Source organism: Thermobia domestica, chromosome 1 (genome assembly GCF_964235325.1).
Source record: "Thermobia domestica chromosome 1, izTheDome1.hap1.1, whole genome shotgun sequence".
Classification (NCBI taxonomy): domain Eukaryota; kingdom Metazoa; phylum Arthropoda; class Insecta; order Zygentoma; family Lepismatidae; genus Thermobia; species Thermobia domestica.
The window spans coordinates 387,654,996-387,677,704 of record NC_137454.1 but is presented as its reverse complement, the minus strand read 5'-3'; the positions used below and the strand labels follow the sequence as shown (position 1 = coordinate 387,677,704).

At 38.1% G+C, this 22,709-nt stretch overlaps 1 protein-coding gene across 1 annotated transcript in view; it reads right to left on the bottom strand.

Annotated features, from left to right (window-relative positions):
* The window catches only part of LOC145682831 (G-protein coupled receptor Mth2-like), a 130,755-nt gene extending 108,586 nt beyond the window's left edge, over positions 1-22,169 (bottom strand). The window contains exon 1 of the mRNA XM_081754199.1: positions 21,221-22,169. Coding sequence (XP_081610325.1) covers positions 21,221-22,169 — 949 coding nt within the window. The remainder of the gene's footprint in view (positions 1-21,220) is intronic.
* Between the last annotated feature and the right edge of the window lie 540 nt (positions 22,170-22,709).

Sequence of the window (22,709 nt, the reverse complement as noted above, 5' to 3'; positions counted from 1 at the left end):
ACGAATGCGTCAATTGCCGTCTGCATGTTTTTACTGATTGATTGCACTGTGCGGGCCGTCGTGAAAAAGGCGGTGTCATCAGCAAACTGCAATATGCTTATGTTCTGTGGGACAACAAGGTCGGCAACATACAGTAAGTATAAGAGAGGAGACAGTGACGAACCTTTATGCGATATTTTTTTTTTTTACAATGCACGAACCCGTAGAAGGAAATACCTTCTCTTGGGAGTGGAGTTATGCGTAAGGGGAACAAAGGATAAGTTGGATGGACAAAGAGGTTTAATTTCATTTATTTATTTATGGTTTTTATTCATTCATAATTGGGATTTTTATTCATCAATTGATCAGGAATCGTTATTTATTGTACGTACAATATCTATCGAAATGTATATGTGATGAGATGAAAGATGAGGTGCAAGTTAGACGCCACAACACAGTGATATTGTTAGTTAGACAGGTGAAGGGTTATCTTCTTGTGTCGGGGCGACTCGACACATGATGAGAGACATAATGATGCCCTTGTTAGTGCGAATTAAAGTGCAAAAGATGGATAAATGTTTGGTGATAAGTCTGGTGGTTGATATGCTAATAGAAATTCGTCTATTTGTTCGTCAGGATGTGTGAGAAGGTACAGTGTAACTAAGTGCTGAAGTGGTGTAGATTGTAGACGGGGTAGAACATCTTGATCTGTATCGATGCGTATACAACTGCGAAGGATGGGATGGCCTTGAGTCCAACGGGTAGTGATGTACCTGGTACGCAGTTTTTCTAGATGAAGAAGAATATGTGGAAATGGAATACGCTCATAGAGTAGCCGGGTAGGGCTAGGCAGTTTGATACGATATGCAAGGCGTAGTGCATGTCTTTCAATGATCTGGAGGCGAGTGTAGAATTTGTACTGGCATTAAGCCATGCGATGTGTCCATGGAGTATGGATGGTCGCAAGAAGACTTTGTAAGTGTTTAACACAGTCTCTTGATGAAGGTCCCAGGAAGTTCCGACTAATCTCTTCAAAAGGTTTAGTTTATTTTGCGCTAGACTTATAAGATGCTGAAGGTGTCCACGCCATGAAAGATGGTCATCAAAGATAACACCCAAATATCTCGCTGTACGGGTGACGGAAATGCGTGTGCCAGCTATAGTAAGATGTAAGAGAGATCTATTGCGTCGGACCCTACTGGTACGTCCTGATGGTATGATGACAAGTGCCTGTGTTTTAGTGGAGTTGATTCGGAGTCGCCAAGTATCACACCAGTCACAGAACTTATTTATTGCCTCTTGAAGTATACTATTGATATGCTGAATAGATTTTCCACAGGCAAGATAAGCAGTATCATCTGCAAAGGTAAAGGTGTAGATAGGATCAGGAGGAACAGGCAAATCTCGAACATATAGTATATATAGCAGTGGAGATAACGCTGACCCTTGGGGTACACCACTAAGCGGAAAAATAGGAAATGATAAAGATGAATTAATGCAGACATATGCTATGCGATGGGTGAGGTAGTGATAAATTAGTCTGATATATGCGAATGGTAATCGTAGAAGATGAAGTTTGTAAAGTAACCCATCGTGCCAAACTGAATCGAAAGCCTTCTCTAAGTCAAATAATAATAAACAGGAAGGTTGGATGCTATTGAAGTGGTTGGTAAGAATAGTGGTAAGTTTGAGTAGATTATCATTGAGACTGCATTTAGGACGAAAACCAGTTTGGTGTAGAGGAATTTGATTATGGAAGAAGTGAGTATGTAGACGCCGAACTAAGATGCGTTCGAGGATCTTTCCCAGTGTAGACGTGAGTTGTATTGGACGGTATGTCTCTGCCTTGGTGTTATCTTTATGCGGTTTCAGAAACATTAAGACTTTTGAAGTTTTCCAGGAAGCCGGATAATCACCTGTTCGAAGTATAAGGTTATAAATAGCGGACAGTAGTAGCAGAACCACCAGTGGAGCCTCTTTAATATGGCGATAAGTGACACCGTCAAACCCTGGAGCTGTATTCTTCTTATTGGCTAAGACTGCGGTAATCTCCAAAGGTGTAATTGGACGAGTAAGAGGATTATTCGAGTCTAATTCGTGACTAGAACTAATACGAAGTTGTGATTGATGCGGAACTGTTACGTTGCTTATTCTAGTGCGTAAACGTTCAGGAGTATAGGTGATGAGTGGTGGCGTAAAAATGCTTTGAAGTGATTGAGCAAACACATTAGCCTTCTCTGTATCAGTTTGTACTGAGGTCTGGTTGACGATGAGAGGGTAAGAGAGAGAAGAGCGTGTCCCACAGAGTCTATGAAAGGCATTCCAGAATTTGGTAGGATTATGTTCTTGATCAAGATGGTTAACTGTTTGGATCCACTTGCGTCTTTTATAGGCGATGATATAATTATGAACTTGCCGTAAATATTGGCGCTGTAGTTGTAAAAGCCCTGGATCACGTGTGCGAAGATATTCATGGTATGCCTGCCGTGCAAGAGCAACTACTGTGCGATATTGAGGAGGAAGTGCGGGTCGAACATAATTAGATTTAATCGTGGGTATATGTTGATGGCTACTATGTTGTATAGCAGTAGTAAGTCTATCAAGCGTGTTATGTAAGTCAGAGTGATGTACTGGAGTAGGCACGTTAGATAAGGTAGTAGTCAAATCTTCTCGATATTTGTTCCAGTCGGCACGGTCATAACGGTACGTGGTGGAGTGTCAGGAGCTTGACGGTGGTTTGGAAAATGTAACGTCAATTTAACTGGGTCATGGTCACTACCGATGGAAGATAGAACATGACAATTTACGAATGGTTGTAATGTAGAGGAAACAATGACTGCATCAGGTGTTGTATTTGAGGAAGGCCGGGTATGTCTTGGTAATGCGCATAGTTCAGCATTTGTGTGCAGCATAAGAAATTGATAGAAGTTCCGTCGTTGCGTAAGAGTGCGACTGGATAGATTGAGATCAGTCATAATAATATAATGACGAAACGAGGTGTCCATGTATTGGAAGAATGTCAAGGGAATTTGAACATTGGGTCTAACATATATAGTAGCAAAGGCAATAGTACGTGAAGGAAAATAGATCAGAGTGATGTTGTGTTCCGGAAGAGGGGCCTGAAAGTGATGCGTGATCGTGCGTTGAGGTAGTCTGCTTCGAATTCCTATTAAAGTTCCGCCATTTGCTCGATCTCCAGGTGGGCCATCGCAACGAGAAATAGTATATGGCTGATAATGTACATGTTGGTGCGGCAAAAGATATGTTTCGTTCAAGGCAAAGGCGTGTATATTTTCTTCCAACAGTAGAGTGTGGAGTAGTACCTTGCGAGTGTTGAAGGAACGAATGTTCAAAAACAGAAATGATAAATCCATGATGATATGTATAATTTTAGACAGGTGTTGGAACGGGATGTAGTTGAAAGTGAACATGTTGACCAGAATATGTAGCATAAAGTTGAATGTTGTATAGTTGCTTAGTTGTAAGTATGACTTGGTTAAGAATATGAGTACGCAGAAAGGGATGAATGTTTTGGGTTGTTACTGTAAAGAAACGTATCATATCTTCAATTGTAACAGGGTGAGTTAATGAGTTATTTGGTGGCGTTGGACGATCAGACGTTCTGATTGGTACAGTAAGCTCTGGTTGAGTAGGATCAACTGAAGGTTTGGCCTTACACTTTGAACTGTAAGTAGGATGTTGTGCAGAGCATGTGTTGCACTTGGGATTGGTATTTCCATTGGGACAGTCCCGAGTAGCATGGGCTTGTGTGCAGTAGCCACAAATCAAAGAGTTTTTACAATCTTTGGTCAAATGCTGATTGTATGTTTGGCACCGTTCACAACGTATAGGCTGTGGTGCAGGAGTTTTTGAAGGTTCAACCTTGTGTCTTCGTCTGTAAATGTACGCTCCTGTAAGAAGCAGGTGATCGACAACAGATTGTTCAGGAGTTAATACACGTACTAGGTAGGTGGGTCCCCTGTCATTCCGGATTCGAATACATTTATGGACTTGAACTTGTTCCGCTTTGAGTTCTTCCTCGATTTCAGTGTCTGTATATTCAGGGTCAACGCCCTTGATGACTACTGATAGCATAGGAGGCTTTCGAGGAGGCGGAGGTTGTTTGTTTTGTCTTGGTTGGAGTTGCGTTATAGTGGCATCTTTACCAAAAATTTCAAAAGTTGCTTTGTTCCTGACATGGCGATGGAAATCTGGGTTAAAGGATTTCAAAATAATTCCATTATTTCGGAAAATAATCTCACTGATTTCTACACGTGGAACATATTTTATAAGTTGCTGGAAGATGTGTTTTGGAGTCTTGAATTTAGTGTCGAAATTAGTTAGCAGAAAGTTATAAAGAGTTGGCTGTTGAGGATTGACAGAGGCAGACGGAGTAGCAGAAGTTTCTGTTGCAGTGTAATCCATAGATGTGTCATGAAGATCAGTTTCAGATGGGGTCCGTAATGGTGAGCGTGAGCGAGAACGTGCAGCTTTAGGAGTAGCAGTCTCTTTGGTACTAGATGTTCTAGATCGTTTTGGTGAGCGAGAACGAGATGGAGGTGAAGAGACATTTTTGGAAGATTTAGCAGAAGTAGATGAACGTTGAGATACTGTCCGAGGAAGTCCGTTATGCATGGCCTAAGTCGTATGCAAAGTTCGAGATCCAGAAAGAGCAACCTGGGTCGCAAAGCGACAAGAAGTTGGTCAGAGTATAAAAACAATGACCTTCAAAATCGTAATTTAATACCCTTCAGAAGATGAAAACCTTCTGTCAGACTCCTAAGTAGGGTATCTGTACTGGTCTCACAAGTACGTTTGCTATACTTGATCACAGCATAGTACAATAACTGCTACAAGAGGAGCTAGGTTCGACGAAAGATGTTTATGCGATACCCTTGTAAGCGACGGATATCCGAAATATTTGAAAACTAACAGTGAGAATTTGTTTCGGCGTTCTTCTTTCCTATAAGCAAAGCTGTAAAAGCTTTTTGGTATTTGTACTGTAAAGCAACGTACAAAATATTAAGTTTCCTTTAAACATCACGAAATTATTTTTACGAGTCTATGAATTCTTTGACTGCAGTTGCATGATTAGTAGTGCTACTATCTATTGTCATTATTTGTACTAGAAAGATGTTTCTCACAACTATTGTCATTTAAATGTCAGAAAATGGATAAACTTCCCTAAATAAACTTTCCTTCACAATTTATTAATTCATGTAGAATACATATTTTAATAACTGTTTTCCTATTCCTTCGGATGTATTCACAATATATTGCTAAAACTTTTCGTTCTTAAAATTGCAAATGGCGACGTTGCTGTTAATGCTTCTAGTAATGCAGTGTTAGCAGTAAACAAGTTCTGGTGGGTTAAAATTACCTTGTGTGACAATTGGTTGATAAGAACCTACTGTATAGGTTAATAACAACCAACCACTGTATTGTTTCTACGCATTTCCGAATCAACCTTATTCGATTGGTTACCGGTGACCTCGTAAAATTAAAATTTTTGGCCCAGAAGGGTTATTGCAAATTATTAACTGGTTCTAGCAGCCAAGTTGTCCATTAACCTCCACTTGGTTCTCCCATATTTTTCTCAGTGTAGTAACCAGTACCGAGCATATGTTATCCGTATGCTACATAGACACTGCCCTTAGATGTTACATCATGCCGTTGCAGGATGTCTGACATCTAACAGTTTTCCGTATATCACATGCATATACTTATGTTACCTTCGTCGGCTATATGTTATATACGTCCATTTGTATGTGAGATTCTGACCGCCTACATTGTTTCATACGGAAAGTACGTATAGATGGAACACTTATGCAAAAAGTATTATAAAACATACGTTTTCAGTTATACGTCTGCTGTACGTTAAGTCCAAAAACTACAGGAATGACTCATGTAACCTATCCTTATAAGTATTCCACCTACAATTTTTTTTCTCAGTGTGTCGAGCTGCTTCATACCGGTACCTATGTGGTTAGCGTACTCAGGTACAGATGTAGTTCAGATTCACTTTATGCTGAAAGTTCAAGTCAGGGGCGGATCCAGGGGGGCGATCGGGGCGATTGTCCCCCCCCCCCAGAAGCGGAAAACTATCTTATTTTATATACATAAATAAAACCCATTCCATAGTTTGGACCCCTTAAAAGTAGCAGTATGACAACCCCCCCTAGAAGTCGGTCTTGGATCCTCCCCTGGTTCAAGTCTCACATAAGTTCGATGATGATATGAAGAAGTCAATCGTGGAAGCAGGAGTAAGCTATAGAATTTTGAGAGAAAATGAAGTTTTGAGAATTAACATAAAACTATAAGAAATATCATATTAATTTTGCTTACCAAGAATTCGGCAGGTAACTCTTGGGTTACCTGATGATAGTCGTCGAACTGTGTTTACAACGAAGGCGACAAAGAGACTCCCACAATAACACATAAATAACTTTCCGTGCAAATTTCGTCTTAAATCAGGTACCAGCATGTAAACTATCAGGGAACTAAACAGAAAGATGGATCCAATTATGTGTGCAACAACATAAAGGATGTTTTGCACTTCCGCTATTGTGTCTTCAACTGAATACTCCAAACAAATTAAAAGTTCCTTGTATTTGGAACCGCTTTCGCTGATTGCAATATCAAAACAATAGTTTTCAGGATAAAGAACTTCGTCAGGCTTTACGACTTGGCCTTTCTGGTTTATTTCAAAAGGAACCTCGTCTTCTGAGATTGGATACATGCCTTCAGGACACATTTGCTTTCCAAATTGATTTGTTAGAACACGGAGATGAGTTAAATTCAACTCTGCTAGGGAACTGTTGAAATGTATTTCATTCTGATTATCTTCATCTGTAGCAACACAGTTTCGATGTTCCATACTTATCACATAGCCATTGTCACAACACTTGTTGATGCATGAATACACTAAGCAAGGGCAAAGAAGCGCCAGCAACCCTTCAGGACCCGATTCTAAACAGTATGTTGATGAAGGAAAGGACCGAATCGGTTCTGTGTTATAGAATTCATCCAAAGTTCTATCAGACAACAAACGGAAATGATTCCCAGAGCTTGTATTTTTCTGTACGTTCACAACTTCTATAAATGATACGTTACACGGGGGCAAACCGACATCTTTAATTAGTTTTCCTAAACCACTGTTTTCGAAACGAGATTCTTTTCTAGATTTTGGAATACAGGTATAGTTGGACAGTTCAATTCTGTGATCATCTGGACAACATTTAGAAGCAAAAGATGCACTGTAAGATGCACTGTTCTTAATCAATAAAAACACAATGATTGCTAGTCCAAGCAACATGGTTGAGGACATTCTCAATTTTACTGTAACAGGCACATGTAAAGTACTGCTCGCATTGCCACAAAAATACTTTATCAATACACTTCTACGCCACTTCTTTCAGTTTTTTAAATCAAAATATGTCTAATTAACTTTGGAAATTCATGAAAAACTTTGTTTCCTTTCTTAACCTATAAAAATCTGTGTCGTTTTTCATGTCTTATCAGAAAGAATATAAAGCACTTTATGCATTAACCACAAAGGAAATTATTTTTAGAAGGCGGAACAAGTTATTTCCTTGATTAACGTTCTAGTATTTTAATCACGCAGGAAGAATAATCGTATTAAATGTAATATAATCTTTTATAACAGACCTTGAACTGACGATTAATAGTTTTGATTAATGAACAACTCCCATATCAATTGAATTTAACTTTTCCTGGAGTTATGTGCCTGGAGTTCCGTAAAACGTATATATATATATATATATATATATATATATATATATGGTAGAGAGTCTGGCTCAATGGTAGAGAGCTTGCCTTTGGTGCGTGAAGTCGCTGGTTCGACCCACGATCACGTAAGTTCGTAACAGACAACATCGTGTTCGTGGGTTTTCTCGGGCACTCCCGTTTCCTCCCAGATTCTCATTCTACCAATTTTTTCATCATCATTCACTTGCCTTTGACTGTCTCCCGTAGCCTAACGGGCATAATCGTGGGGCATTAAATAGACACCTGAAATAGAACGTGTGGCCATTCTTCGTAGTGGTGCACAGAAGAAACCACTCCTGATTCTAGAGTTAATATTTGCAGTAGTCGGCTTTATCAGTAGGTAGGTAAATAAAGCTTTAACAGTAGCCAGTGTGATATCCAGTAAATCTTTGACAGATGGTACCCTTCTGTTCACAAAAGTACCAAAATAATGATCCTAGATCCTTACGAACTTAGGGGTACAAATTGAATGATAGTATTGTATATACAAAAGATAGCTGCCACACAGGAAATTACGATAATTTTAAGTGACAGTGCAAATTTGATATATTATTTGCTACTGCCACGCCATCTCCGTCACGGATGCAACCAGAAGCACTTGAAGATGACGCCGATTTCTAGACTTGGAGTTAAAGTTTAAATATTCAGGACGTCGCTATCCACATCCCCTTGACGTGGTTCCCTGAATGTTATCAGTGATCATTGGCTTAGTACTTTCTTTTTTGTCTTTTGTTACTTACATATATATTTAGATTATAATTGGTTTCAACGAAACCATCGTCGAACACCGCCAAAATCCGCAGTCGTTATGGTCTGAGGCGAAATTTGCGCAAGTGGCAAGACCGCCCTGGTGTTCGTGGATCAAGGGGTCAAGATCAACCACGATGTGTACAGCCACAACATTCTCGAGACCGTGGTACTTCCGTGGAACAAACGGCACTTCGGTGGTACGGAATGAACTTTCCAACAGAACTCTGCACCGGCCCACATGACGTAACGGCCGCAAGACTGGTGCAGAACCCATTTTCCGGGCTTCATCTCGTCTGCGGAGTAGTCGCCCTACTCCTCGGATCTCAACCATTGGACTACGTTATATGATCGATTTTGGAGGCTAGGGTATGTACTACACGCAAAAAGAAGTTTGGAGTCGCTGAATCAATCGTTGTGTCGTGAGTGGAACCGATTGTCGAGGACCGGCGGTCCATCGCCGAACATTTTAAAGCACGTTTGGACATCCGTACTTCCGCCAAGGGCGGGCCACTTTGAAACCGGCTAAACATTTTGTTCCTAAATACCCATGATCTTGGTATTTCGTGTTGTTTTGCTAAATGCTTTCGGTTTAATAAATGTATGGTAACAAACATTCGTACGGGTTATTTCTTGTCACCCTGTAAACAGCTCGTTCTATACCTTTTAAGTGTCCGTTTAGCTCCCTTAGGATTGCATTTTAATGGAAGAAGAATGATGGAAACACTCAAGGACACTGCTAGCTGTGTTCAAAAAAGTCATTTCAAATGATTTGGTCATTTTGCCTTGATAATGAGGGACAAAGAATTTTTCATTTCTATATATAATCTAATATAAATAAAATAAAGAGTTTGTTCGTGTGTCTGCCTGTGCGTGTGCGGCCGACCATTGATTGACCAAGAGTTATCAAATTATGGCCACGGATATTTTGGTCCAGACCCCAGACCATGGCGAAGCGTTTTCTTCAAAATAAGAACCAAGGGGATCTCAGTGAGGGCGTTTACCGGGACATGTAAAAGTAGTAGAAAATGACCGATAATAGTGTCGAATTCATAGTCTTCGCGGTCGCTGAGATCAATAGTGAAACGTTGATCGCATTAACTTTGAAATTCGCTCCATTCGGCTGTGGGCTGAGGGTCACCGGAACGGGATATCGAGACATGTAAAAATAATCCAAAATGACCGATATTAGTGCCAAATCCATCGTTTTCGCGGTCACTGAGATCAATGGTGACACTTCCGTTAGCGATGGCTTTCAAATTCAGCTACCAATGTACGCGGGCAGGGGGTTACCTGCAAGGAGGGTTACCAAGACATATAAACATAATCCAAAATGACCGATATTAGTATCAAATTCATAGTTTTCGCGGTTGCTGAGGTGAATGGTGATACTCTCAGAGGCATTGACTTCCAAATACAGCAAAGAATGAGTACTTCAGCTAGTATTAATTAAAACATAGCTAAAATACAGTGCTGTATTTTAAGGAAACAACAAAAATGTGACTAAATTATATAAAAATACAAAACATGTATGCCACTTTATGTACACTAGAAAATATCCAAAATTCTGGAATAGCTGGGGATAAGGTTATTTCAAATTTACAGCAGAAAGAGGAAAAAATGGAAATAAATATGAAGCCGTAAATATCCGGCATTTGACGATAATCTATAAATCAACAGGATACGAACGTATAAATTAAAATAAACAGGATATTTCGATTTTTCAGATATTTTGTGATATAGATCAAAAAATGAAACATATGATCTATGCCCTATTATAAAGCTAACTAAGCTCAAACTTCAGTTATTAAAGATAAATATGTTTCACTGTTATTCTTTTCCTTTTTTTAAAAAAAAAATTCATGTTCATTTATTTGCACTAGTATTGACCACAAGATGAGAGACATAATAATTCTCATCTCGTTTTTGAGACGAAATATAATGTAATCTTTGAGTTTTACGTCCCACGATTATGCCGGTGAGGCTAAAGCAGACGGTGATGATGAGTAATGAATGAAATGGTGGGATGAAGAAAGTGGGAGGAAACGGGAGAACCCCGCGGAAACCCACGCACACGGTGTTTGTCCACCACAAAGTTAACTTGGATAGGGCTGGAATCGAACCAGGTACCCCAAGTACTAGAGGTAAACGCTCTACCACTGAGCCACCGCGGCCCTGTTTTTGAGACTAGACGAGACGATAAATTTCTCCAGTTTTGTATAGGCAACACTAGTTCCTCCAAGTCTTGAATCTCAAACACTATGTTAGTGCTGGATAATTCATAGCAAAAAATTATAAATTGATAAAGTAATTGTACGAACACAATGAACTGCATTTTTCAAAGTTTAAAAATCCGAAAGTCAGTATGCAATATACCATAATAATAAATATGGTATAAACCTACATGTGCCACTTTTAGACTATTTTTTCTTTTATTTTTGATTTTTCGCTTCGATAGTTGACCATACTGAGATATCTACACTAGAGAAACTTGATAATGGCTTAACTAAAAATATATATACAGGGCCGAATTTAGGGGGGGGGGGTGCAACGGAGTACATGCACCCCCTTTCACTGTCAATATACGCTATCTAAAATGAGACTCTAGCAATGAAAAAGCAACATTTTCCGAAACTTTCTGCTGTCATGTGTCCGTTTGAGACTTAGAAGAAAGTTTAGTTTTGCAAAAGCAATATTTTAAGTCTATTTTCTGAAGGTTGAAAGAAAAGGATTCACTGAACAAAGTAGTAGACACTATTACTCATTCACACCACAGATGCCTAAAGGCATTTAAAAACTTAAATCAAAAAAATTAAATCATATATATATATATATATATATATATATATATATATATATATATATATATATATATATATATATATATATAAATGATGGAAAATGATTAAAAAGAACTGAAAGCTTTCCAAATGTGAATATGGAGAAAAATGGAGAAAATTAACTGAGTCGAGCAGAAAATAAATCAAAAGGTATTAGAAATGGTTGTGGAGAAAAGAACAATCATTAAGAACAATCATTAGACATCATTAAGAAGAGGAAGAGAAACTGGTTGTAGCATTGGCTAAGAAGGAACTGTATAATGAGGGACGTGCTAGAGGGTATGGTGGTAGGAAAGAGAGGGAGGGGGAGAATATTGCAATGCACGATATGAAAACAGAAAAATCGTACGTGAAGACGAAGAGGTTCGCAGAAGACCGTGGAGCAGGGAAGGAGCTTCTCAGATTCAGCAAGCGACCTGCCACGAGACGAGACGAGACGAGACTTCAGACTGTTTCGTCTCGTCTCGTGCAAAGCATGTCTCGTCTCGAAAAATGTGCTCGTCCCGTCTCGTCTCGTTTTGTCTCGTCTTGTCTCGTAAAAGAACATAGCAGCATACCATGGGAACGAAAGTAAAATGTAGCACACTACACCATGCTAATCAAGATACAACTAAGTTATTACCCAGAACACACAAGAAAAGAAATGTCACGGTAGCTACACCGTGAAGCATTCACCTCTGGTGTGTGTGGTAGTGGGTTCGATCTCGGTTAGTGCCATTTGCGCTTTGTGGTGGACAAACATCGAGTGTGTGTGTGTTTTCTCGAAGTTGAATTGTGTCCTACCACTTTCTTTATTCCACTAATTTTCCCATCATCATCCATTCGGAGTGGGCCAAAGTTGCCTAAAGGTCTTAAGAAATAAATTCAAATAAGCTCACAATGCAAGGACAAATAGTTTACAAGATAATATATCTCTGCTCTTAGTTGTCTGAGGCTTCTCGACCCTGGCTTTATTTATTTATTTATTTATTTATTTTTATTTTATTTTATTTATTTTTTTACATTCTGAAACATTGAAATTTGTTTCACCAGTTTCAAACACGAATATACAGTAAATTGCTCATAGGTACGTTGAAGATGAAGACACTAATGTCAAATAATGTTTGCACGACAAGCAAAGTTCGATGTGAAGGTGTCACCATCCCCGACACTACCGTATACTATCAGCCCACTTACTTTTTAGTATCGGTATATAGATAGATGTGTGTGAACACTTTGATTTCATATATTCCAGCCTTTAGGTTTAACAGTGTTAACCCATACCAATCCAAAAACTACTTTCCATTTTAGCATGTTAAGATTTGTTGCAATTATTTTTTTAAAAGCTTGGAACCAAATAATTTTATTGAGTAATGGAAAGTATTTGATTGAAATTTTATACGTTACTGCACAGTAAGCTCTACTTAAAATGCCATAGTAATGGGAGCTGAAGACACATCGGAGGAAAGAATGCTTGGGGCCAGTCTTCACCTGCATGGTACAAATCTCTTCCCATACCCGCGGGGCGTGTGCCCCTATATGGTGGTTGCCCCATTTGTGTAACAAACTCATGACAGTACACCCAGATTAGCTGGTGGTCTAAAAAAATGATTTTTGGGTGGCCATTTTGGATTTAAGTTTCTTATATTGTCGTGATCTATTCGTAATCATACAACACACATCTTCATACCAAGCCGAGCGGTCTGCGGCGATAGACCATCGGCTTAAAGGCCCCGGGTTGAGTCCCGGAAGGGTCATGTGTATGGATTTTAACAGCATTTGTTTTTTCGTATTGTGTCAGGAGTCGAAATCGTACGGGATAAAAGGATTTCAGTCTGAAAAATTCGGAGGGAATATCTTCCCCAGGTTACTTTCATGGGAGTAAGGAATTAGTAAAAATATAGGATATACATTTTATAGCAAGGTTAAAAATATGGTTTGGGTATCCTATTTCTTTTCTGTTAATAATGTTCTTCAATGTTCGAATTTTGATCATTCTCATGAAATTTTCTGCTTTCAACAGAGTTTCATGAATATCATACCAAATGTTCTTTAAACTTAGCAAGTTCGAGAGGTTTTATGTGCCTGTAAGAAACAATTTCTGAAGATAATTCAGGTCCTAATGAATATTATTCATTAGGAAAGGGAAGTATTCCCCTCCTTTCAACATGGAAGCAGAGGGCAGTTTCGCACTCTGGTCAGAAAGTCCGGTCAGAAAGTCCGGTCATTTCCGCGTAACAAAAAGAATACCCCCTGTAAAACCTCTTCACCTCCAGTGTTATTGTTAGTATCATATATTTGCTGAAAGCATAGGATTTGAAGGGTTCGTCGACAATATCTTTGCTTTCTTTGTCCTTCGACCGCCTTCTAAACGAAGAGGTGAATTTTACAACATGACTGCAGTAAGCGAGCGATTGGTAAAATGGCAAATGTGTGTTTTTATATATATATATGTGTGTGTGTGAGGGAGAGAGAGAGAGAGAAAACAAAATTTTATTGCAAGATGACGTACTTCAATTGCCGTTTTTGGTTCATTTAGCAAAAAGAATACCGCCACCTCAGCTAGAACTTTCAACTACAGCCTGTGATGAGTGTAAACCTTGCCCAGTTTTCAAATTGAATGGCTGGTGGTGGTAGTTCGGTTTTTTGACCTTGTAAAAATCTTCCCTGTCTTTGTTTTGTTTGTCATCATTCCAGCCAGAAATAAAAAAAAAGAGAATTTTTCAGTTTACAGGAAGGGAAATCTGGGACAAGAGATTAAGGATGATATTCCTGGAAGCTCACGTATCACGATTGTTTCATTCAATAGACAGAGGATACTTTTCTATGATGGATTTTCAATATGTTTTTTCCCAAAGGGGATTTTCCTTTTGCAATCTATATGACCACTGGCAATTTCAATCTTGGCCTTTCCCGCCGGCGGTTCGCATTTTCGAGACACGAGACGAGACAAGTAGTCTGTCTCGTCTCGTGTCTCGTCTAAAAGGGTTCTGTCTCGTCTCGTGGCAACACTATGGCAGAATACCTATGATGGTGATGATGATGTTGTATTTCATTTCCATCAGTGAACCGAAACTGTTTTAAATTTAATTCATAATATTACATTTTGCTTGCCTGAAGAAATGTACGTACATATCATGTTTTCACATCCTCAAATAGAAATATTATATCATATCCTTTGTGGATAACATGTTATCTTGTGACACGAATGATTCTGATCACGTCTAGACTGGGGCATACCCACATGGGAGGGGGCAAATGGCCACCCAAATGATTTCCTAGCCCCCCCCCCCCAAATGGGTTCGACAGTTAGAGCTTATTTAAACATGTTTACTAAAAAGTAAACGACGAACAAATATATTAGATCAAATAGAAGCACCCATCCGTCAACATGAGAAGAATGTTTAATGAATTTAAAATCAGAAATTTAAATGTTGTAAAAGAATATCCCTATTTAAAAAAATAAATAAATAAATAAATAAATAAAGCGGAAGTGTCGAGATGCTACAACACATATTTATTCAATTATCAGCATTAATTATATTGTAAATAAAGAATCAAATATCTTAATACTGGAAATTGTCCCATTAGGGATGCGCACGAGTCGAGACATTTCTCGAATCTCGACTCGACTCGAATCGAATTCAAGTCGAGACACATTTTGTAAAATTCGGGACGAGTCAAGACCAACGTATTTCTCGACTCGAATTTTCGAGTCGAGACAACATTTTCTCGAGACGAGTCGAGACAGGCTTAAATCTCGACTCGACTCGGCTCATACGCATCCCTATTCCCATTTAGGAGCCGAAGTTTTGAAACGGCTGAGACATGTATTCGATTGATTTGAAGTACGAGTTTATGTGCCACATCTTCAACTTAAACGAATACTCACATAGAGTTTTTATGTATAACGAACCGGAAATTTCAATATTATAGACATTCTTTAATTTCCCTATTATTCATTCATTTTGATATCACTGTACTAAAGGGGGAGAAGGTTAACCCTAGTCAGTGCCCTACCTACGCCATTGTTACTGATTAATCATCAAAAATTTGTTACTCTCATTGACCTAGGGCCGCGGTGGCTCATGCGCCAAGTGGACTTTGTGCTTGAGAAACACCATGTGCGTTGGTTTTCTCGGGATTCTACTGTTTTCTCCCACTTTCTTCGTTCCATTATTACATTCATTTCTCATCATCATCGTCTCCTTTAGCCTAGCCGGCATAAGCGTGGAACGTAAAACTCAAAGATTTCATTTCATTTCTCAGTTACCTAACTGGATGGACACAGTTGTTGTTTTATTAGCCCAGTATACTACTGCATAACTGCCTGAGAATGATCTTAGTTTTTCTTCGGCATTTCTCTATTTTTTACCATTTTTACTTTCGAGCGATGAGAATAGTGTGGGGATGGTAAAGAGCAATCAAATTCGAGATTTAAGTGGATTTATATACTTCCTGGCCTCTACATGCCGAAAACTGTAGTTCTGTATGTCTGTCCGTTCGTTCTGATGTATAGATGTTCACTCGCCTAGAGGACATACAGTTCAACGTATAAAGACCAAATTAAAACAATAAAGTTTTTATAAGATTCCTTGGGGGCATTTTTTTAAAATTTTCTTCCGAACCCTAAATATAAAGGTAGTTTATTTAAAGGTGCAAATTAAACTTAGCAATGTTTTTCAAAAAACGGCTCCAATGATTTCGTTCAAATTCCATAAACCAATGTCCCCCCTAACAACTCTATAATATGGCATTATTTTTTTTTTTCTAGGAAAAATCCAGGAGTGGTATTTCCGGACTATTTTCTCAAAAGCGGTCAAGGCAATTTTGTTCATATTTCATTCATATGTTTTATTAATAACCAAACAGTATGGTATAATCTTAAATTATTTGTGACAAACATATTATTATTATTATTATTATTATTATTATTATTATTATTATTATTATTATTATTATAAAAATGAAATCTTTGAGTTTTACGTCCCACGATTATGCCGGTTAGGCTAAAGCAGACGGTGATGATGAGTAATGAATGAAATGGTGGAATGAAGAAAGTGGGAGGAAACGGGAGAACCCCGACAAAACCCACGCACACGGTGTTTGTCCACCACAAAGTTCACTTGACGGGGGCAGGGATCAAACCCGGCACCCCAAGCACCAGAGGTGAACGCTCTACCACTGAGCCACCGCGGCCCCTATTATTATTATTATTATTATTATTATTATTATTATTATTATTATTATTATTATTATTATTATTATTATTATTATTATTATTATTATTATTATCTGCTCAAATGTGACTCATCAATTTTGTTGATATTTCATAAACAAAGATTTCACAAATAACCCTAATATTTGACAGTCATTGTGATTAAAAGGTCCACAAACAGTAGTTTACTCTTGAGGCTGAGTTTTCTTCGATGGAACATTTCCGAAAACGTAATTTCGTTCGTAATTTATAAATAAATATTTCAGTTTAGAACTGCAGTATAACATGATTTATTTTAAGAAATTAGAGCAAAATAGTTCAGTGCCACGGTCCGTACTTTCATTTACATACAAAGGCAGAGTCAAACAAGCCCTCATCGTCACAGGCAGGCAGGCCATTTGTTGCAACTGAGAAACAAAAATGAAAAATCTGTAAGTTTTAAGTCCCACGGATATGCCGGTTAGGCTAAAGGAAATGGTGATAGTGAGAGATGAGTGAGATGGTGGAATGAAGAAAGTGGGAGGAAACTTGAGAACTCGGAGAAAACCCACGAACACGGTGTTTGTCCACCACAAAGTCCACACGGTGCGAGCTGCGATCGAACCAGGGACCCCATGCACCAGAGGTGAACGCTCTATCACTGAGCCACCGCGCCACCGCAACTGAGAAGGTTCCATGCTCCACGGTCTTCAACTAATCTCTTCGTCTTTATGTACGATTTTCCTGTTTTGATATCGTACATTGTTTGTAGTCTTCCTCAATCCCTCCTTATTTTTCCTGCCACTATACTCTCTAGCATTACTTTAGACTTCAAACAAATGGACTTCTTACAATATTTTTTCTTTTTCTATGAATACACTATTGGCACATTTTCTACATGTGATTCTAGTGTAGAACATTATGAAAATTCACATTCATTTCCAAATAATAATAATAATAATAATAATAATAATAATAATAATAATAATAATAATAATAATAATAATAATAATTCAAAAATATATGTAATTTATATGTAGTCTATGCATCAGGAATTATTAATGCTTTCATATTCTGAAACAGGACTTTCAGTTCGCTTTCTCTCCTGTCTTCCTGAAAAAGTCTTTGGCCCCCTGGAGAAAAACTTGCTTAGTACACCCCTGCTTCCAAATGAAATTAAGAAAGAAAATCAAGGCAGGAAGTTTGTACTTGCTAAGTAAAATCCGTTCTCTGGACAGCGGTATATTGTACATATATACGGAATTCTTATATTTACTATGGAAATCATTACGGAGCAAACGTTATCCATATGTTACCCACTTTTACCCGCTTAAATGTTACAAAATGCCGTTACAGGATGTATGACACCTAACAGTTCTCTGTATATTACATACATATACGTTTGTTAAATACGTCAGCTATATGTTACATAGTCCATCTGTATGTGAGATAATGATCACCTATATACAGTTCTTTCGTCGTATGAAAAGTACGTTTGTTCGGAACACTTATACGGAGAGTACTCATAAAACATACTTTTTCAGTTATAGGTTTGCTGTTTGTTGTCTAAAAACTACAGGATTTACACATGTAACGTACGTTTTTACGTAAGCTACATACATTTTTTCTCAGTGTAAATTTACGAAACGGGACCAGACGAGAAAATATTTTGCAGAGTCAAGATGAGACGAGATTTTTTCATAATTTACGAAACGAATTATTTTTGTCTCGTTTCTTCTCGTAAACAACACTAATCCGCATGCAGATAAAGTACCGATGATAATAACTTTACCTCTCGAATTCAACTTTTGAAACTACGAAGAAAAGCATGGACGAAGGATGGCGTGAATGCTTTAGAAGTGAATGCTTTAGAATTTCAGATCTCTCAAGATGATGTCACTTTACACTAGAACTGTGTATCAAACGAACTATGTTAACGAGATGATGAAATTTGTTAGTGGATGAAAGGCAAGTTTTGTTCTACTGTTTCTCGTTAGGTGACAGCACCTTACTGACAGAAAAGACCACAAAAAATATTGCCCCAGTAGATAGCAGGCCTAAAGGAGCATTCAATTACAGCACACATGTGTTTATTTCAACAATGAACAATTAGCAACTTCGAGATCTATTTCGAGATCGGAAAAGGAAAACCTTTCTCTTTGATCTCTGGTCAGTGTTGCCAACCTGACGCACCATAAAACCCCTTCAAAACATCAGTTTTTTTTCAGTCCAAATTGACGCGCACAATTGATTTTATCCTTAATGTGGTCACTCTTCTCACGCGCGCACAATAACTATGCTCTAACAGTAAATGAAACCGGTATTACAGCACGCGCATACGAAAATGACACCTGGAACTCAAGGGGTTAATAAACTTTTTACAAACCAATATTTCTAATGACCATAATTTATTCAATATTAAGTCAAAAAAACAGCTTAATGGATGGTAAATGAAAATTTCCAGGGTAAAATTTGTATTATGATTTTAAAAAAAAATAAGATATGTTGCTTTTTATTATATTCTCTAGCATGTGGTATTTAATTCATTCAAAAAAAGTTCGTTTTATATTTTAGGCTAAAGGGGATGGAAACAATGATTCAACAGTATAGAAATAAACTCTGGTATTAAAGTTGATTGATTGATAGAAATGAAATGTATCTCTTCCACGTCAAAGATTTATGAGATGGAAATCTGCTTAAAGTGGAATCCGAACTCTATTCGATGTTTTATTCAAAGCTTGTACACCAACTGGGGATTGAAACCGCAACCATGTATAGAGGAAACGTTATCCACTTGGCTATGAAGAATTACTCAAACTACAGTAAAATATGTCAATACTCAAAACTGAAGTGAAAGAGTAAAAAGAGAAAAGACAGGTTATACCACTTTCGAATTTCTCAGAATTTATTTTATTCGTTTTTTTTTTTTTAAACTTATTTATTTACGGACTTCCAGCTCAGGTCTGTGAAGTTAGTTTTCCTGGAATTAAAGTATACAACACTTGATCATCGTATGGCGCTTCCTCGGGGATAAGCGGTACACGTCTTTACTGTGGGAGACCCAGGTTTGATTCCCGGTGGGAGCACATGTGCTTTTGATCCAAATTTAAGCTGAAGGTCCCAACGTCTTATAGAGCCTTGCTACTGAAAGAGCGCAAAACCAAATCAAATCAAGTTAAAAATCACAAAGGAAGTGAAACGAAGTTCGCCTTGGTCCATTTAAAGTTACCATTCTGGCATTCGGCTAGTAGAATTAAGAGAAAATCCTGTAAATACCTCAATCATTAGGATTGGCCACAGTATTCAATTCAGAGGTCTCTTAATTGTGAAGCAAGAACGCTAACCACTAGTCTACGCTAACTTTTGAGACAAAAACGAGATTCACCTTCGAAATCGAGACACGCGTATGGTCATAGCGTAATTTGTTAATTGAGATTAGGACCAAGACCATATTGCTCGTCTCGTAACGTCTCATTTCATCCCTTACTACAGACTACTCATTATCTGACCGTTCAAATTCGAAATATTGACATTCTGCTATCACTTTGGAAAGGTTATGCGATTCTCCGTTAGGTAAATTAGCTGCAATATCTTGCTAAATAAAATAGCTGCAAAATTCGACTAAATAAATTGGCTGAAATATACCACCAAGTAAATTAGCTGCAAAATTTATGTAAGAAAATTAGCTGCGATCCTTCGTCAAGTTAATTAGCTACGACAACACTCTAAGGAAATCGGCTATGGTACTCCCCTAAGTAAATTAGCTACGATTGTCTGCTAAGCATATCAGCTGCGATAATCCGCTAACAAGGAACGTATGCGAACCGTGACAACTCGATATTTATGGAAATTGGTACCTTAACTAATTGTGGATCGCTAATCATCCTGGTGATAATCACTCGGTTTGGAAATGAATGCTCCCACTACGTATAATAAATATTTTAAGGTAATACGCCGATACATACAAAAGATAACCCATAGGTAGTATGGCAAAATACGTACATTTCTCGTCTTAGCCGTACACTCGATATGACGTATCAAGCCCGACATTGGATGCTGTGGTTTACTCCCTTCTATACATTTGTTCTTTCTGCAGTCTTGTTGTTGCATATGTCTTCGTCTTATTGTACGGACCCCATAATTTCTCAACTTCAGAGGTTCATATCTACCTTATTTGGCAACATTAGTAACCCGCCTTTTGTTTATTTTCTTTTACGTTTTATGCCAATTGATTTAATGCCATAAAATGGTATACGTTGTTTGAAAAATTATAAGTATGTGTTGAGATGGCAACGCTGCTTGTGTGACACTACTGCCGTGTTCTTGGTCAAGTGTTCCTCTCCCGTAGATATCCGTTACCAGTATACATTTTTCATTTTCTGGCTTTCCCCAGCGTTTTTGGGGTATTAATTGACACAGCCTCACCCGGTTACTCCTTGGTAGGCCTATATGTATTATACGTAAAGGGTAAACAAGGCATTTCCACACCGAATGATTATCACCACAATGATTACCGATCCACAATTAGTCGAGGTCCCAATTTTCATAAATATCTAGCTGTCACGGTTCGCATATGTCCCTTGTAAGTGGCTGTAATATCCCCCCCCCCCCCCAAATAGCTGCGATTCCTGCAATATAAATGAATTTCAGTAGTTCGCTAAATAAACTAGGAACTCTCATTTGAACTTACCAAGAGCTCGGCAGGCATCTCTTTCAAGATCTGATGAAAGTCTGCGAATGGCTGTTGCAACGAAGGCCACTAAAAGACTTCCCGAATGACACATGAAATTTTTTCTATGCACGTTTCGTCTTAAATCAGGAATCAGCACATAAACCATCAGGGAAATAAACAGAAATATACATCCTATTATAAGTGCAACGGAATAAAGCGTGTTTTGGACTTTCATCAACAAAGTTTCAGTGACATCGTCATAACAAATTAAGAGTTCTTTGTATTTGGTACCGTTTTCATTAATTGCAATATCGAAACAATACTTTTCAGGATGAAGAACTTTGTTTGGCAATACCGCATATCCTTTACGATTTATGTTAAACACAAAACCGTCTTGTGAAGCTGAGTACATACCAGCGGGGCACATTTCTTGTTCAGATTGGTTCTTTAGGACATAAAGGTGGGTTGCATCAAACTCTGCAAGAGAGGTCTCGAAACTTATTTCTTTCTCACTGTCCTCGTCTATACTAACACATACCTCGTCTTTGATATTTATTTCGTAGCCATGGTGACAGCACTTATTAATACACGAATACACTAAGCAAGGACACAGAATAGCAATCATCCCTGCAGGACCTGATTCTAAGCAAAACGTTGATGGTGGGAATTGACGTATTGGGTTACTCTTGTTGAACTGAGCCAGAGTTCCATTACTTAACAATTCAAAGTGGATATCACTATCTATTTCTTGTAAATAAGCAACATCCATAAAAGCTGTCTGACACTTTGGCAATGCAACAGAAACATTAACTTCGAATAAGTTTTCACTTTGAAGTGCTGGAACACACGTGTAATCTGCTAGTTCAAATCGTTGATCCCTTGGACAACATTTAAACACAGATGACACGCACTTGTTAGCGAATAAATCCACGATGATTGCTAATCCAAACAATACATCTAAGGCCATTTGATGGATTGCAAATCTCGTTGTTCTGAGAGAAACTTATTTTCTCTCTGTATAAACAGTCAATATATCTTACCACAGTTCCGGCGTGCTATTTACTAAATTAAAGTGAATGTCCACCTTCCGGTGAAGTCACTCACTCTCCTCTCGCTCTCTAAACTGCCTATTGAAAGAACGATTCATAGCGTACGACAAAAACAAAAATTGGCCGCTAGATGGCAGAGTCAACCGATATCTATTCTCGTCAATTTCAAGGTATTCTCGTCAGTTTCAAGGTATAGTGGCGTATTTAGGGAGTTATCGGGCTCAAGGCCCCCGAAATAAATTTATTAATTTTTCGCATTCCACGTACAACAATAATCCTTCTCATCATTTCTAAGAATTTCATTGACTTTCCATATTCTTATGCTTTCTGTTCAGAAATAATATTGCATTTATAAAATTTGTTTCCATGTAAGAACTGCTTGTCTTCTTTCTTCTATCCATTCTATTCTTTTGTTCTTTTTCTTAGTTCTTACTTTCTTTCGTTTCTTCTATCATACT